Source organism: Propithecus coquereli, unplaced genomic scaffold (assembly GCF_000956105.1).
Source record: "Propithecus coquereli isolate 6110/MARCELLA unplaced genomic scaffold, Pcoq_1.0 Scaffold515, whole genome shotgun sequence".
Classification (NCBI taxonomy): domain Eukaryota; kingdom Metazoa; phylum Chordata; class Mammalia; order Primates; family Indriidae; genus Propithecus; species Propithecus coquereli.
In genome coordinates, this window is record NW_012151008.1 from 574869 (window position 1) to 590455 (window position 15587).

At 47.6% G+C, this 15587-nt stretch overlaps 1 protein-coding gene across 1 annotated transcript in view; it reads right to left on the reverse strand.

The window, feature by feature from the left end:
* The window catches only part of ATP6V0A1 (ATPase, H+ transporting, lysosomal V0 subunit a1), a 52651-nt gene that overhangs the window by 6030 nt on the left and 31034 nt on the right, over positions 1 to 15587 (reverse strand). Inside the window, exons 13-19 of the mRNA XM_012656646.1 lie at positions 14662 to 14686; positions 13765 to 13883; positions 12654 to 12870; positions 12152 to 12259; positions 7894 to 8001; positions 1902 to 2019; positions 1420 to 1591 (exon numbers count right to left, since the gene is read on the reverse strand). Coding sequence (XP_012512100.1) covers positions 1420 to 1591; positions 1902 to 2019; positions 7894 to 8001; positions 12152 to 12259; positions 12654 to 12870; positions 13765 to 13883; positions 14662 to 14686 — 867 coding nt within the window. The remainder of the gene's footprint in view (positions 1 to 1419; positions 1592 to 1901; positions 2020 to 7893; positions 8002 to 12151; positions 12260 to 12653; positions 12871 to 13764; positions 13884 to 14661; positions 14687 to 15587) is intronic.

A 15587-nucleotide genomic window follows, 5' to 3' on the forward strand; every position in this document is an offset into this window, starting at 1 on the left:
GTGCTGGGGAGGGCAGGCTGATAAGCTGAGAACGGGCTTGGGTTGAGGCCAGCAGTCTGGAGCGCGCAGCACCCTAACCCGCTGGCTCTGCCGTAAACACTCAAGCTGGCAGGCAGGAGGGCAGCCAGGAGGGAGGCGGCCAGGCCAGGGAAAGCGACGTCTACTGACGCAGCAGGGTGAATCCCACAGGAGCTTTTGAGGGAAGAGTACGTCCCAGCCACGTCTCGCCCTTCCATGCCTCGCTTCTCACCCCCATAATTAAGGATAACCAACAGTGGAATCTTCAAGGAGGCCCAGGTGTAACCCAGCCAGGAGAAAAATCAAAGGTAAAGAGAGGGGAAGAGGTCGCTCAGGTTCAGATGCTGGATTTTCCTCAGGTTTAAAGCCCTCTTCTGGCCTTGAGATCGTTAGCACCACAGAGCTGCTCATCCAGGGGTTGCTAAGGTAGGCCCGTGAGTTTATGGCCCCGACGCTTGGGAAACGCTGGGTGACAGTGCTCCTCTGGGGACAGGGTCCAGAGCTTCCGGAGACACTGGAGTTTGAGATCCCCAGAGAGGGGGAGAATTGCAATATAAAGGAGGAAATGGAGATCCAATGAGGTGGGGTTTGAGGCAGAACAGCCAGACCAAATGCAGGCTGCCCAGCTGTTAGCATAAGTATGTCCCATGCACATTTAGGAAATACTCATACTGAAAAAATTATTCATTGTTTATCTGAAATTCTCAGTGTCCTATGTTTTTATTTGCTAAATCTGGCAACCCTAGTTCGAGGTCACGGTCATAGCCCAGACCCAAACCCAACTCTCCCACTCCCTGAGACTGAGCTCTCTCTGTCCACGCAGAGCCGCTAAGAGTCCTACGCTACAGTAAAGAAAACAAACAAAACCCCCAAACCTGCCCTTCTGAAGAAGCCGCCTTTGGTGTACCAAGCCCCATGCCATGGAACTAGGAATCCCTTCGCCCCTCAATGGAGCTGCGGGGGTCTTACCCAAAGACCCCTGGTGTAATGACAGAACGAAGGGGACAAGGCTGGGATGCAGTGTGCTCTAGCTCTCCCTTGGACTTAAAAGTCTATTCCAGGACTGCTTTCATTGTTCTGAACACAGGGGAGTTACTTGCCAACGCAAAGAACAAAAACAAAAACCCTCCAACAAACAAAACCCACAAGACCTCAGCAGCTCTTTTAAGCCATAATCGAGAACTCCAGAGACTGCTGAAGGCAGGACCACTCACCAGGGACTGCTCCCTGGAACCTAGGAAATGGTGAGCTGTGCTCTTCTGTGGCCAGTTTCTGTTGCTCACTACCAAGGCTGGGGCTCGGGCGTCCTGAGGCGAAGCTAGTGCAGGGCCCTCTCACTGTAGCTAAGGACACGTCCCCTGCCAGACGCCCACCACGTTCCCCAGCCCCACTGCCCCTCACCAGTGTAACCGCAGCGCGTGGAGGAAGGCTGAGAGGCCCTCCATGATCAGGAGGATGGCCACAGTCAGGGTGGCAAAGGCGGCGAAGATGAAGAAAAGTGCCAGACCTCCTGCCAAGCTCTTCACACTCAGGCCGATGTGGATCACCATGGTCCAAAGCACCTCAGACAGCTCTGGGGAACGGGGAGACAACATCCGGTTTAGTTTGGCAAGAGGTGGCTGTGGGCCATGTATTTTGCTCTGCCATTCCTCACCTACAGGGCTCCTTGCACCCCGGCTTCCTGTGGCCTTAGTGGGAACGCCGTGCAGAGCTAACTTGGCACAAGCGCTAAGCCTCCTGTCTGTACTCATTCTCCCTGGATTCAGGAGGCTCGATAATTCCAGAACTTTTACGTAATTTCCACTCTACTTAAGCCCCCCCACCTGAGGGTGTGCCCACAGAAGGGGAGAACCATAGCTCTGGAGGGAGCGAAACACACTCACGTGCATGAGCAAGGCTGAGGGCCCAGAGCCGCAGGTAGGAGGCGGTGTTGGAGATGCAGCCCAGGCAGTACTCGATGGTGTGGATGGCCTGGTGGACCATGGTGTCCCCAAAGTCAAACTGTTGTGGGAGGAAACCAGAGAAGAGATAAGGCTAGGAGGGGAAGGTGCAGGAGTTCTGAGATGTGGTCACTTGGCACTTGGAGCCTGGGCCAGGGCAGGGGCTGCACTCCTCACGGCTGCTGCCTCATCTTTAGGGGCACCGGGAGCACCCAGTGTTGGGCTCAGGCAGTGATTCTGGCGATGCCTTCCCCAGAAATCCTGCCTGGCTTAGCCCCTAACTGGGACACCCCATGCTCCCCAATGCACTACATCTTAATAAACTACACTTCAGTGAGATTCTTCTAGACACACTTGTTTCTCCCTGCTGTGCTCGGAGCTCCACAGGGAGTGTGCACTAAGCTGGGGGCACTAGCTGAGGGAGCGACTGTCTGGATCCAGGACCCGCCAGTGCGCCAGCTGAGCCGATTCCCACCATCTGGGCCTGTGACAAAAGCATCCCGGCTCAGGAACAGCACCTGTGGGCAGGAAGGACTGTCCCCAGACTGTGCTTAGGAGACAGGCTCTCAGGCCAGAAACTGCCTGGAGAAGACCAAACCTCTGCAGCCACTTTACTCATTCTTTTTACAGGCTTTGGGGAGCAAGATAACCTCCTTGTTCTTCTGTTACTTCTGAAAAGATTACACAGGGAAATTTCGACAAAAGTTTACAAATTTCCCCATGGACAGTTGATTAAGGCCAAACGGCTCTCCTGCTTTCTGTTTGTTTCTGCTTTCCTCAAGCTCCCTCTCTCCCAGTTTTCCTTTCAACACCAAGAATGATCTCCAGATTAAAGGAGTGGGCCAGGAGGCTTTTAGGGCTGTTCCAAGCACAGCCAGGGGTGAATGCAAACCTCAGAATTCTTTACATTCTAGAAGCCCCAGGGGCTTTCCCCAGACAGCTCCGTGGTCCTCCTGGGGAGGTGCTCAGAGGGGCCCCCTGGCTGGGACTCCTCCCCACAGAGCCCAGACCAGAAGCCCTGGGCTGCCAGACACTCAGCACTCAGCAGGCCTCCCCCTTCTCCGCCCTCAGGCTAGGGTCTATTTTTACCATAGTTTCTTTCAAAACTCACATGGTCCCACTCCCAAAGGACACCAGAAATGCCTTGGGAAATTGCAGAGGCCAGGAGGAGAGACAGGCTGGGCTGGTAAAGCCATTACGGCTCAGGCCAGAAGGGTAAGGCTGCCGAATATACCATCCCTGGGCAAATGCCTCGTTTTCCCTCACCTCTATCTACAACCAGCATATTTCTGGGCTTTTCTCCTGGAACAGGCTCTTCATGCCTCCTACTTACCCTTAAAACCAGGGTAACCCTAGTTACCCTGAGCTCCCTCAGTCCCAACAATGAGTTAAGAGCTCTTTCTCCCACCGCTGCTGCTGCGCCCAACAGCGCACACTGAAAGAACAAGTCCATGGCCCCAAGGAGCACGGGTCTCCACTCCCGAGCACTCTGTGAAGGCAGCGGCCAGGGGCACTCCCTTTGAACCAGCCCCTTTTAGCATTTCTATTCCACCTCCAGTTTCTTCCATTAAAAAAAGTTGAGGGCCAGCGCGGTGGCTCACGCCTGTAATTCTAGCTCTCTGGGAGGCTGAGGCGGGCGGATTGTTTGAGCTCAGGAGTTCAAAACCAGCCTGAGCAAGAGCGAGACCCCATCTACAACTAAAAATATATAGAAAAAATTAGCTGGGCATGGTGGCACATGCCTGTAGTCCCAGCTACTCGGGAGGCTGAGGCAGGAGGATCGCTTGAGCCCAGGAGTTTGAGGTTGCTGTGAGCTAGGCTAACGCCACGGCACTCTAACCTGGGCAACACAGTGAGACTCTGTCTCAAAAAAAAAAAAAAAAAAAAAAAGGAGAGGAGGAGGGGAAGCACCCCGTCCAGGCTGCCCTCGCCTCCTTCCCTTCATTCCCAGCTTCCTGCAAGTTCTCAGGTGAGGGGAGAAATGGGTGAGAGATCTAGCCCAGCGCTTCGCAGGAGTCTGTCGCTCGGTACGCACCCAGCATAAGTTGGCTATGACTTCTGAACTGCTGCAGACTCCCTGGCCACACTCTACCTCAGTTTCCTCCCTGCCCAGCCATTCCTCACCGTACTACACCTGGCTTCCACCCTGGCTGCCCACAAAACGGCTCTCCCTAGCAAGGTCCCCCTGACTGCCCGGTTGTTGAATGTAACAGATGTTCATGTCCTTGACTGTACCTCTGCAGTGCCTGTCACTATTGCCTCTTCCTCCTCCTTAAGACACCTGCCTCCCCATGGTTCCACCTACCTCTCAGGACAGACCCTCTTAGTCTCCATCATGGTTCTTCCTCAAATGACGATGTTCCCTGGAGTTCTAGCCCCAGCCCTTGCGTCTTTCTTGTGGGATTGCCACTCAGGGTTTCAAAGGCCATCCATGGAGTGACTCCCAAATGGACCTCTCCATCTCCACGCTGCCTCTTTCCCGCCATCTGGGTGCCCTCTCCTCCTGGAGCACTCAGACGCTCCCAACACAACGCAGTAACTGCTCCCTTCTGTTCCCATGGAGACCTACTTCTATTCCACGTCCAACAGAGTGGCACTACTCATGCCCTGGGGCACCCAAGCCTGGGAGTCAGTCTGGAATCTTCACTCTTACCTCCTACTTCAGTAAGACACTGCGACCTGCAGCTCTCACTGCCTTAATGTCTCATCCTGGTCCCTTCCTTTCCAACTCCTCCTGCAAATGCCTCATTTCACTTCAAGCTGCCCCATTCTGTCCTAAATCACATCAGACTAGGCAGAGTCCACACTTCCAGACTGTGCCTCTCCCCGACCCAATACACCCCACCACACTGCCACTAGGGATATCTCAGCAACACGCACAGGGCTATGTCACCACCAGCTTCACTGCCCTCTGGTAGCTCCTTGTTGCCCAACTGAGGCAATGGCTACTAAGGCTGGTCTCTGCCAACCTCTAGTCTCACCTCTCTCCAGTCCCCCAGCTCCTGTCTGTGCCCAGCCACGCTAAACACCTGCTTGTCCCCAGCATGTGATGGGCCTGCGGGCGTCGTGGTAGGGTTGCACCCCCATCCCCCCACAGGGCCTTCTGCTTGACCAGACTAAGCTCGGGAATAACTTCCTTGGGGATTCTTCCCTGGTCTCTTCTCCCCGCCACAGCCCGGCGTTTGTCAGCTCTGCCCTCCCTTTGTGCTCCCGCAGCATACTGGGCACACTCCCATCACCACGCCTGCCACCCAGGCTGCTGCCCACTTAGTGTGCGAGATCCTTGAAGGCAAGAGCTATGTTTTTCCTCTCGGATTCTGCGGCACTAAACGCAGTGCTCGGCACGTGGCAGGTGAGGAGCGTGTGGATGGTGGGGTGAATGCACCTGGGGAGGATGAGTGGTTCCAGCCTTCAACGATTTCCCAGACAACCAACTGGCCTGAGTGCCCCCGGAGACAGGAAATAAAGCTTCCACTGGGCTGGAGCAATGGCCTGCATGGGACAAACAAGTCTTCCCAGCTAAGTAAAAAGTTCTAAAAGAAGTAGGCTGAACTTTTTTTAAAGAACCTGTTTGGTTTGAAATCACTGAATCATAATTGTCACAGTTACCTAAATTTGGCCGTAGAAAACCAGACTGTGTAAGTGCCTGATAAAGGTAAAATGCTGTGACTACTGAGGAAGCCAAGGGAAGCTCAATCCCTGAGTAAGCTGGGCGGCCAGAGACTGGGGAGGATGAATTGGGGTCCATCTTGTTTGGATGTCCAAGCTCCTGGGACACGGCTATAAATGAGGACGTTGGGACGAAATGGCTGGTCGGACTGTTCTGACAATGGCCACGGCATTGGGTGCTCGATTCGGAAGACATTTAGGAAGCAATACGGTTGGAGGTGATCCGGGGAGAGGGCTGGGCTCGTCACCAACATGGAACACGCCCCCTCCCAGCCCCGCCAGACAGCTCAGCCAGGGACTGTGCACAGACGAGTGGTCCAGGAACACAGACACTCCTCGATGCCGGCCAAGGAGCCTCTCCAGACTTCAGGCACTGCCTGTTTTTACACAGAACAGCAAAGGTTTGCCCATTCCCATCCCACTGCCCCCTTAGAGAGGACAGGGAGAGTCAGGAAAGGGCAGGGTATAGCTCATGGGTTTAGGTATCTTAGAGAGTTTTGGGGGAAGATGCAAACAGTGCAGCAAGGCCTTTTAAAAACCCAATTCAAAACATGTGTGCTGCTAAATGAATTACTGCCAAGCTAGAAGGCCTTCTACTCTAGTTTAGCCTGAATATTTAGCCAATTTTCTTTCCATTCTGTTATTCTCTTTGTGGCTAATGTAATATTAACTTCTCTGACGCAGATGGATTATTGTTTTCTGGGATGCATCTGAGAGGCGGAGCTTCCACCTCCCACCTGGGTCGGATGGAGGCAGAGCCGACCCCAAGCAAGGGTCCACCGATTCTAACTGGAGGCACCAACAAGCTGCTAAGGGCAGCAGGAAGAGGCTGGCTGCATGTCAGACAGGGAGGAAGGGTAAGCTTTGCTCCTGAGCACTCAGAGGAGCAGGGCGGAAACAGCTACCCCCAGAGGCTGGGAGTGGAGCAACCACAACATCGCAGGAGAGGAAGGCAGAGGCCAATGGGATTTAACCCCCAAGGGGGGTCACTTCAAGAATGCCAATGCAGACATTACTTGCAGGTCCTTTCAAAGCCATTCTCTGAGGTATTAGATCAGCAGAGTCAATGAAACAAAGACAGAGGTGACCGACATGAGATGCAGTTAATGGAGAGGAGCTTTGTCAGAACACAGGCTCACGAACTGGTTAGAAATGGCCAGTGAAATGCACGATGCAGGGGTGGCATGTGTGTGGCCCCGGGGTGCGGCAGGGTCAGCAGAGTAATCACAAGGATGGGAAGAGAGAAGCCCAGATAAACATGAAGGCAAAGCCAGCTTTCGTCTTACCACCGCGTCCTCGGAAGGCTTGAAAACACAAATTTACACTTAGTGGAAAGCCACGCCACACGCAAGGTCACAAATTACGAGCATGAGGCTACTGAATGCTTCCTGGGGAGGACTGTTAATGTCACATAGGGCTAACGTGTTGGAGGCAGGCCTCCTCAGCACACACTCAAAGCAAAATCAGTAGGAATTTAGAGCATTAAGATACATATTTTTAAAAGGCACCCCAACCCTCAAGATTTCTTTTTTGAAAAACCATATACATAGTGAATAGTGGTCAGACAGGCCGAAAAGTCCAACTTGGGTCCTCAACTCCTATTCTATTTGCTTTAAAGAGAACAACACGAATAGATGAGATTCAATAGTTCCATTCGGAGGCTTTGTGCTATAAGCAGTTAGGCAAGGAGAGTGGATTTTAAAAAACTGCGCTAGGAGGTGGTGTCTTAAAGAAAAGTCTAGCCTGGCCTGACTGCTTTTCATTCTCCCTGTAAAAAGTAGGCAGATAACATAAAAAAGGTTCAAACAAAATATCTGCAACAAGAACACATCAATGGGAACAGGACTTTAAAAGTACCAGTGATTACAGCTGGTCAGTAATGTAGCTGGAATAATTCTTGGAAGGACCAAGGGATGAAGAAGCTACCCTAAGTGATCTGTGTTTCAGACTGTAAGAGCTGGGATGGGGGGGCATCTCTGCCTGGGGCCGAGGAGCAGTCATACACAAGATCGGCGTGCAGAGTACTGCAGGCAACTCAGAATCCACCAACAGAGCACCACTGCTGCAGGCTCTGTGGGCAACGCCCGGGGTCTGGAGCAGGGGCCCTCTACAAAAAGCTGTGGTGCCCTAAGAAGTCCAGAAGGCAGGCTGAGTAGTAATTAGTATTTTTACTTTTTAAGGAGCAGACTGAGCGAGGCCTCTCGGGTCCGCAAGGCTAGGGCCGACCCAAGGTGGAAGGAGAGGAAGCCCCACCGCTGGATCTTACCTCTTCCGCGTCCTCTGAGTGGGTGGAGAGCTGGTCATGCTGAATAATCTCAGCATCCTCCTCTGTCGGTCCGTTGCCCACCCTGATCCCACCAAAGTTGAGAGTTCCCTACACAGATGAACAGAAAGAGTAGAATTTGCCTGGGCTTTAATGTGGCATTCTGTGAGGTGGGAAGGGTGACGGTTAGTACATACAAACCTCAGAAAAGCACACGTTCCAACAGCAAAAACAAAACCCACTGATCAAGCAGCTAAGTAAAAGCAACTGTTCCCAGCCCAACCGCCACCTCCCCTGCCCCAGCCTACAATGACCACCTCACCCTGCTTCAGAGGAAATGCACAGCTCTGTGTGCTGCACCGAGAGGCAGCGACCTCACCTTGGTCAATGCCAATCGAGAATGCTGCTTGAATGAAAACCCTCATATGCACGGACTCTCATAACAAGTGCTAACTATCCGCACAGCCTGCAAAGATCTAAGCTTTTCTGGAACTAAAGACTAGACTTTCTAAGGAGGAGGGGACCCAAATGACACTGTGATTGTACCCTGGCCTGATAAGCTTTTGACAGGAGCCCAGGAATTCCAGCAACCTCTCCCAGAAATGTACTGGGTGTCTGCCCAGGAACAAAGGACTTCCTAGATCAGGAAAGGAAAAAAAAAGCTTAATGTACATTCACTTGTGGCTAGAGAAGTCTGAGTTTTAAAAAAAGGGAGGGGGCTGCTGTCCTTCAGTGAAGGATTCTGGAGTGTTCAAACAATTCTTCTGCAGGCCCGTGGGCAGATACCGACTGGGCATTTGCTTCTTCTGACTTCACAGGTACAGTCTTCAGCAGGGTCCCCATAAACAGAATTTTGAAGTCAACTTGATTTGAAAAAACTTCAGGTTACTGGGGCAAAAGAACAAAAACCAGGCAGAACTAGGTTAAGTCTGATAGATGCCAATTAGTGCTAACCTGCCACAGCGTGAAAAGGAACTTAAGAAACAGGCCCTAGAACCACTTCACGTGGTTTCTGTCCAGGGAGCCAAATAAGGCAAGAGTTCTAGGACGGCTCTCCTGCCAACGGCCTTCAGGGCAGCAGCACAAACAGTGTGCAAGCAGGTCTGGTCAACTGCCCCGTGGTCCCCGTCCTCAGCTTCAGCTTTTGGTGTGTTCCTTTCACCACAGCTCTTGCCTCAGTTACTGACCAGCTCAGACCTCGGCATTTGCATAAATCCGGCCTCCTCCTCTAGCAGTGGTTCTCACGTGCTGGTCAGGGAACCAGCCGCATTAGATCACCTTAAAAGTTGCATTTTAAATAGAGATTCTCAAATACTACTCCCAGAAATTGTAAATTTAGTAGGTCTGGGGTGGGGCCCAGGAAATTTGTATTTAAAAAATATTTTCCCGGCCAGGGGCGGTGGCTCACGCCTATAGTCCCAGCTACTTGGGAGGCTGAGGCAGGAGGATTGCTTGAGCCCAGGAGTTTGAGGTTGCTGTGAGCTAGGCTGATGCCACAGCACTCTAGCCCAGGCAACAGAGTGAGACTTTGTCTCAAAAAAAAAAAAAAAAAAAAATTCCCAAGTACAAATTGCACAGTCATTGTGAAGGATCTATCAAAATTTAAAATGCATGTACCCTTTCAGATTCAGCAATCTGAATGCTGGGACATCAAGATATATGGACAAGGATGTTCCCTGCATTGCTGTTTGTAACTGCAAAGAACTGAGAACCAACACATCCATCAAGGAGAGAGTGATACATAATTTTGGCATATCCAATGGCATATGCTATGGAATGCTAAGCTACCATAAAAAAAGAGTGATTATTATTACGAAACAATCTCCCAAGATATACTAAATTTTAAATCTCCCAGCTGGACACTAGCAAGTATCCCTTCAGAACACAGGGAATGAGAGTTACAGGAAGGGAGATGAGAGACACACATCAGTAGAAGAAAGAAAAGAAAAATTAAACTGTGAAATACTGCTTACAGATGAGCAAAAGGACAAAGAACAGAACAAAAACAGATCAATGTTCACATCCTCAGCCCTCTCGGGTCAAGAATCCAGGACCCTTTTTATAGAATGACCATCCTGATGCCTTCAGGCTGCTCTCCAGAAACAGATGTTTGGCTAAAGAACCAAGTGGGTAAGAAGACTCTGTGAATGTGCAGGTTTCTAGACTGGGGACTTTTAACTTGGAATTTATCACAGAAGAGGCTGCTAGATTGAAAAGCATCAAGAGCTCCTCAGAAGCACACTATATATATATGTATGCACTTAGACTAACAGAAAGAAGAGTTGATGTGGAAAGACCATCAATAATGGGTAGTATATGTTCTAAGAGTTTTTAAAATTTCTCATAGGGAAGACCCTAATTCAAAATAATTTTAAGCAGTAAGATTAAAATTCCTTCTGACTCAAAATATTAGCCTTTTTGGACTAGTTCTAGAAGGATGATTATAAGCAATTTTCTAAGTTTAAAATCATCAGAAACACCTAATGAAGGAAATGGTTATATACCTAAGTCTTTCATTTTCTTTAAAGGAGCATATGCTATGAGAACATAGTACATGAGTAATCACTATTGGTGAGATTTTAAAAATCTTATAGATTCATAACTTAGAATATACCACACTAATATGATATTAGTGCAGTATAGGATTTTGATTAAAAGATGTTTTTAAGGACAAATATTCACATGCTTAACATTCAAGTGTTGCTACTGAATCACGAGTTAGTGTCAGAAAAGGGAAGGATCAAGACAGAAGATGACCTTGGTTATTACACCAGATGTACAGCACACACAGGACACATGGGAGAGTGGAGGTCTCACAGGAACAGCTGAGGACAGAAGGGCTCCTGAGTCTCTCATAAAAAAGTAAACATGTATAGACTTTCACCTTAAAGAGGGTAAGTCACTGCTAAAAAGGACCAATTGTCCAAGCATCACTATAAAAACAGAACTCTAAAGTGCAGGGAAATGAATTCAAGAATCACAGAGATATTCTCGCCTCCATGCTGAAAAAATCATCCAATACATGGTCACAAAATACAGACATGAAAGGATATGAGTCCAAGAGCTGCCATCCTCGATTAAGATGATAGGACTCGGCGAGGGTACAGTAGCCACTTTGTTCCCATGGACATGACTGTACTTACATATGTGAACAGAAACTTAGGAGACCAATGGTAAAGATGATACCAGAATCTATTCTCAAGAGGTGGAAATCTTTTTCTGTCATCATCTCAATAAGTAACAAGGACAAACTTCCCAAGAGCACACATGTCCCATGCTCTTAATATAGTTAAAAACAATTCTGCTGTACTGTTTGCCACCTCTTTAAACAAAATGTGATGGTTTGTTGGTTTTAATTCACTCACTGTTGCAGCCGCTGCTGCCTCTACTCCCTGTTGGCTCGGGGTTGGGCTGACTGGGGCCTCCACGGGTTGCCCTTCCTGATAGTAAATGTAAGAAAAGAGGAAGGGAGAAGAAAACAAAAGAGGGAGGGAGTGAAGGGGGAGACGAATGGAGGGTACATGGAAGGATGAAGATGGTCAGAAAAGGGAGAAGGAGGGTCTCGTAACTCAGCTGCTCTCCAACAGTAGTAATAATCTAACAGCCGTATGAGAGTCATGCAACACGATCCTTTGGGTTTTCTCAGGCAGTGTTATTGGATAGCTAGAAATTATGTACAGTACTGGACATTTGGCAAATTTAAATTTGTGTCTGTAGAATTCATATGCACACATACAGTACGTAAACACATGCATGTATGCCTGCTTTTTAAAAAGAAAAAAAAAAATCCATGTGCTTTAAACCAAACCTTTTTCCTGGATGTTTTGGTCAGTGAAAGTATCACGGTCTCACATTTTAAAAGGCAATGTCTCAGCGTCAGTGCTGTGGTCGCCCAGGCAAACCACACTAGTGGGTTCACCGCCTGCAGCTCTTGTGGCCTCGCTTTGGCTGATGCTGCATCTCGACAGGCCCAGGCCTGGATCCTGCTGAGCACAGCGTGAGCAAAGCGGGACCAGGAAAGGTAAAACCTTGTGACTTGCTCTCTCTACCCCAGCTACTCAAAGCTGACTCCAGATGTCTGAGCAGCAAATACATGTTTCCCTGGCTTCGGCAGGCTCAGTGCTCATGCTGAGATATAACACAAATGCTTTTTAAAAGCATGTAGATTTGTGGACAATGAGTTACATTCACTGGGAAATTGCCTTAATCTCAAGGAAAAAAAAAAAAGTCTAGTAACTTTCAGCAATAGAAATACACCCACCAAATGCTTCCTCCTCAAGTACTGATGGCGAAGGACCAGTGATTTAAATAGCAGCATCCAAGGTACACACAGTAGCGCAACCACTACCAGGAAACACTGAATTCCTTTCTGCAAAGGAGGAGGACAAGGCACATCACATAGAAGTCCATTAATCAAATACGCAATACAGACCAACTCCAGTACAAATTTCCCCCCCAAACCGTACTTTCTTACTGATAGATGAGTAACACTATTCAGTTCCTCAAAATAATTAGCAGATGTTGCAGCAAAGCCCAAGAATTGTCCTATAGGATGGCAGTTATAAATTCTACCCTTTCTGGATACAGAAATTACAGTGGATTCTTCCAAGCTAAAGAAGATGGTCTGAATTTAGATCTGCATATATGGGCTAAAATCCACATACTACAGAAAGGTTTTCTTACACTTTGTTAGAGTCAGAAAAACATCTGGCTTCCCCACCTAGGGTAACCACCCCAGGCAGCCCACCTCTGGGTTGACATACCTGTCCAGAATACAGCATTGACTTATCAGACTCTGGGTAGGAGAAGAGGAACATGTTTATGAAGTGGATCAGAAGGCTTGGTGCATTCTCAGATGTATGAGCATCGTAGGCTGTCCACTTGTAAAAAATAAGGATAACTAAGTAGCCAAACAAAGAGGTCATGAAGATTACTTCAGGAATAAATCCAAAGTATATATTCAGGGGCTTCTTGAAATAGCTACAAAGGAGAGAGAAAAAAAATGTTAAGGGTGGGGCGGGCATGGTGGCTCACGCCTATAATCCTAGCACTCTGGGAGGCCGAGGCAGGAGGATCGTTTGAGCTCAGGAGTTCAAGACCAGCCTGAGCAAGAGCGAGACCCCGTCTCTACTAAAAAAAAATAGAAAGAAATTAACTGGACAACTAAAAATATATAGAAAAAATTAGCCGGGCATGGTGGCGCATGCCTGTAGTCCCAGCTACTCGGGAGGCTGAGGCAGGAGGATCGCTTGAGCCCAGGAGTTTGAGGTTGCTGCGAGCTAGGCTAACGCCACGGCACTCACTCTAGCCAGGGCAACAGCGTAAGACTCTGTCTCGGAAAAAAAAAAAAAAAAATGTTAAGGGTGAACAGACCCAGGCCACTCCTACACTGAGTGGAGACTGTTCTACCTAACACTCCTTCAACTCTGTCTTTATCACTTTAAGAAGCAGCAGCCAGAAGCTGGGGGCAACAGAGACAATGCAGGACCACCTATCACTTTCAAAGTCCTAGACCTTGAATGGCTCCAGTGCCATCCCTACCATTCTCTCCAGGAGAAAGAGACTGGAAAAATGTAGTATATTCTGAGGCCGCAGTCCATAATTTTATGTGAGCTACACATCAAGGAAGAAAAAGGACTGACTCATTTTGATGAAAGGTGCTCAAGTTTTGTTCAAAGATCTTTACTACAACTGTAAATTGTTAAGGGACTAATATTAAGCCTCATTTGAGATTATGAGATTTTTAATAAAAGCATTTCTATAATGTACAATGGGGTTCTGAGTTATCCATCCTTCCCCAAAGATGTCATGATTTCTTCAGGAAAAAATATCCGAACTATGCACCATTCTTATGACACAAACAGAAAAACTCACATATGGTTGAAAAGGCTCAAGCTGACTCCAAACAACATATGGATGATGCCGAGGATAACAGACATCTTCATCTTAAAGGAGTTGAGGAAGGTCAGTTTATTGGTAGCAATGTTCCAAATCTGTCACAACCCAAGAAAACAAAAAGGTATTACAAAGAATTTTCAAATGGAAAAAAATATTATTCATCTGTTTAAAAAACAGGTTTTTTTTATTATGGAAAATTCTAAACATTTACTTAAGTAGAGAGAATGGTATAACAAACTCCTACGTACCTATCACACAGCTTTAACACCACTATCAATTTGTGGACTCGTGCTAATTTCGTTTCATCATATTTCCACCCATTCCCCACCTCCATATTATTTTGGAGCCAAGTCCAGATATCACATCATTTTACCTGTAAATATTTCAGTATGGATCTCTAAAAGGTACGGACCCATTTTTAAAACGTGACCACAATACTGTCATTATACCCAAAAGCACTAACAGTGATTCTTTAATATCATAAAATACATAGTCAGCAAATTTCTCTGATTGCTTCCAATCCTTTTCTTTTTTTTTTTGAGACAGAGTCTCACTCTGTCACCCTGGGTAGAGTGCAGTGGCATCATCATAGCTCACTGCAGCCTCAAACACCTGGCCTCAAGCAATGTTCCTGCCTCGGCCTCCAAAGTAGCTGGGACTGCAGGTGTGTGCCACAACGCCTGGCTAATTTTTCTATTTTTACTAGAGACAGAGGCTCTTGCTCAGGCTGGTCTCGCCTTCATATCAAGAACTCATCCTCAGTGACCTCTAACATGAAAACTTGTGACTGGCTCTTTCTCCGGCCCTAGTTCGCCTGAAATTCAGTTCTGAAACTCCAACCGCCTGATGGGCATTTGTACCTGGGTGTCCCACAGGTGCTTCAAAGTCAACATCTACCCTGTAAGCCTCAAATAAGAGACCTTCAAAAAAACTTCACAACCATAGAACACTAAATATAAGGTAATATTGTTATTAGACTTCAAACTACTTAAGGGAAGGAGCTACATCTTAAAATTATGTTTCACCCAGCAGGTACTATGTCTTAGAGAAAATAGGGATTCAATAAATTTTTTTTTTTTTTTTTTTTGAGGCAGGGTCTCTCTATGCTGTCCAGGCTGGTCTTGAACTCCTGGGCTCAAGTGATCCTCCCACCTCAATCTCCTGAGTAGCTGGGACTATGGGTGTGTGCCACTTCACCCCCAGGATTCAATAAACATTTGTTAAATGAATACATAAAACGTTATTAAACCTCTTCATGCCTCAGTTTTGCTACAAGTATAACAAGGGCAGCAGTACTACTATTTTGAGTATTAAATCAGATATGCTGGGTGTTTAGCAGAGCTCCTGGCTCATAGTAAGTATTTCAGTAACATTAACTTCTATTCTAATCAAAATAATTAATTGTATTAATAATTATTTGTACCTCTCATCTCTATGCTTTTGCATGCACTTCTCCTTGCCTATAACAATGTGAAAATTTTTTTAAAGGCTAGATTAATTCCCATTTTCTACAAGAAACCTTACTCTTTCCAGCCCACAGTGATCTGGAATTTTGTAATCCCTACTGCCTCATGCTTATTCTTAGATTCTTGCCCCCACTCCTTTTTTTTTTTAGCACACAATAAAAAAGATTTGATCATACATTCTGGGATAAGTTTTTGTTAAGTATGTAAAGGCAAGAATGGAAGTCTAAAATCCATAGGAAAGAGAGATTTCTGCTTTGTTGAAACATGTGCTAAAAATAAAAAACCAGGCCGGGCGCGGTGGCTCATGCCTGTAATCCTAGCACTCTGGGAGGC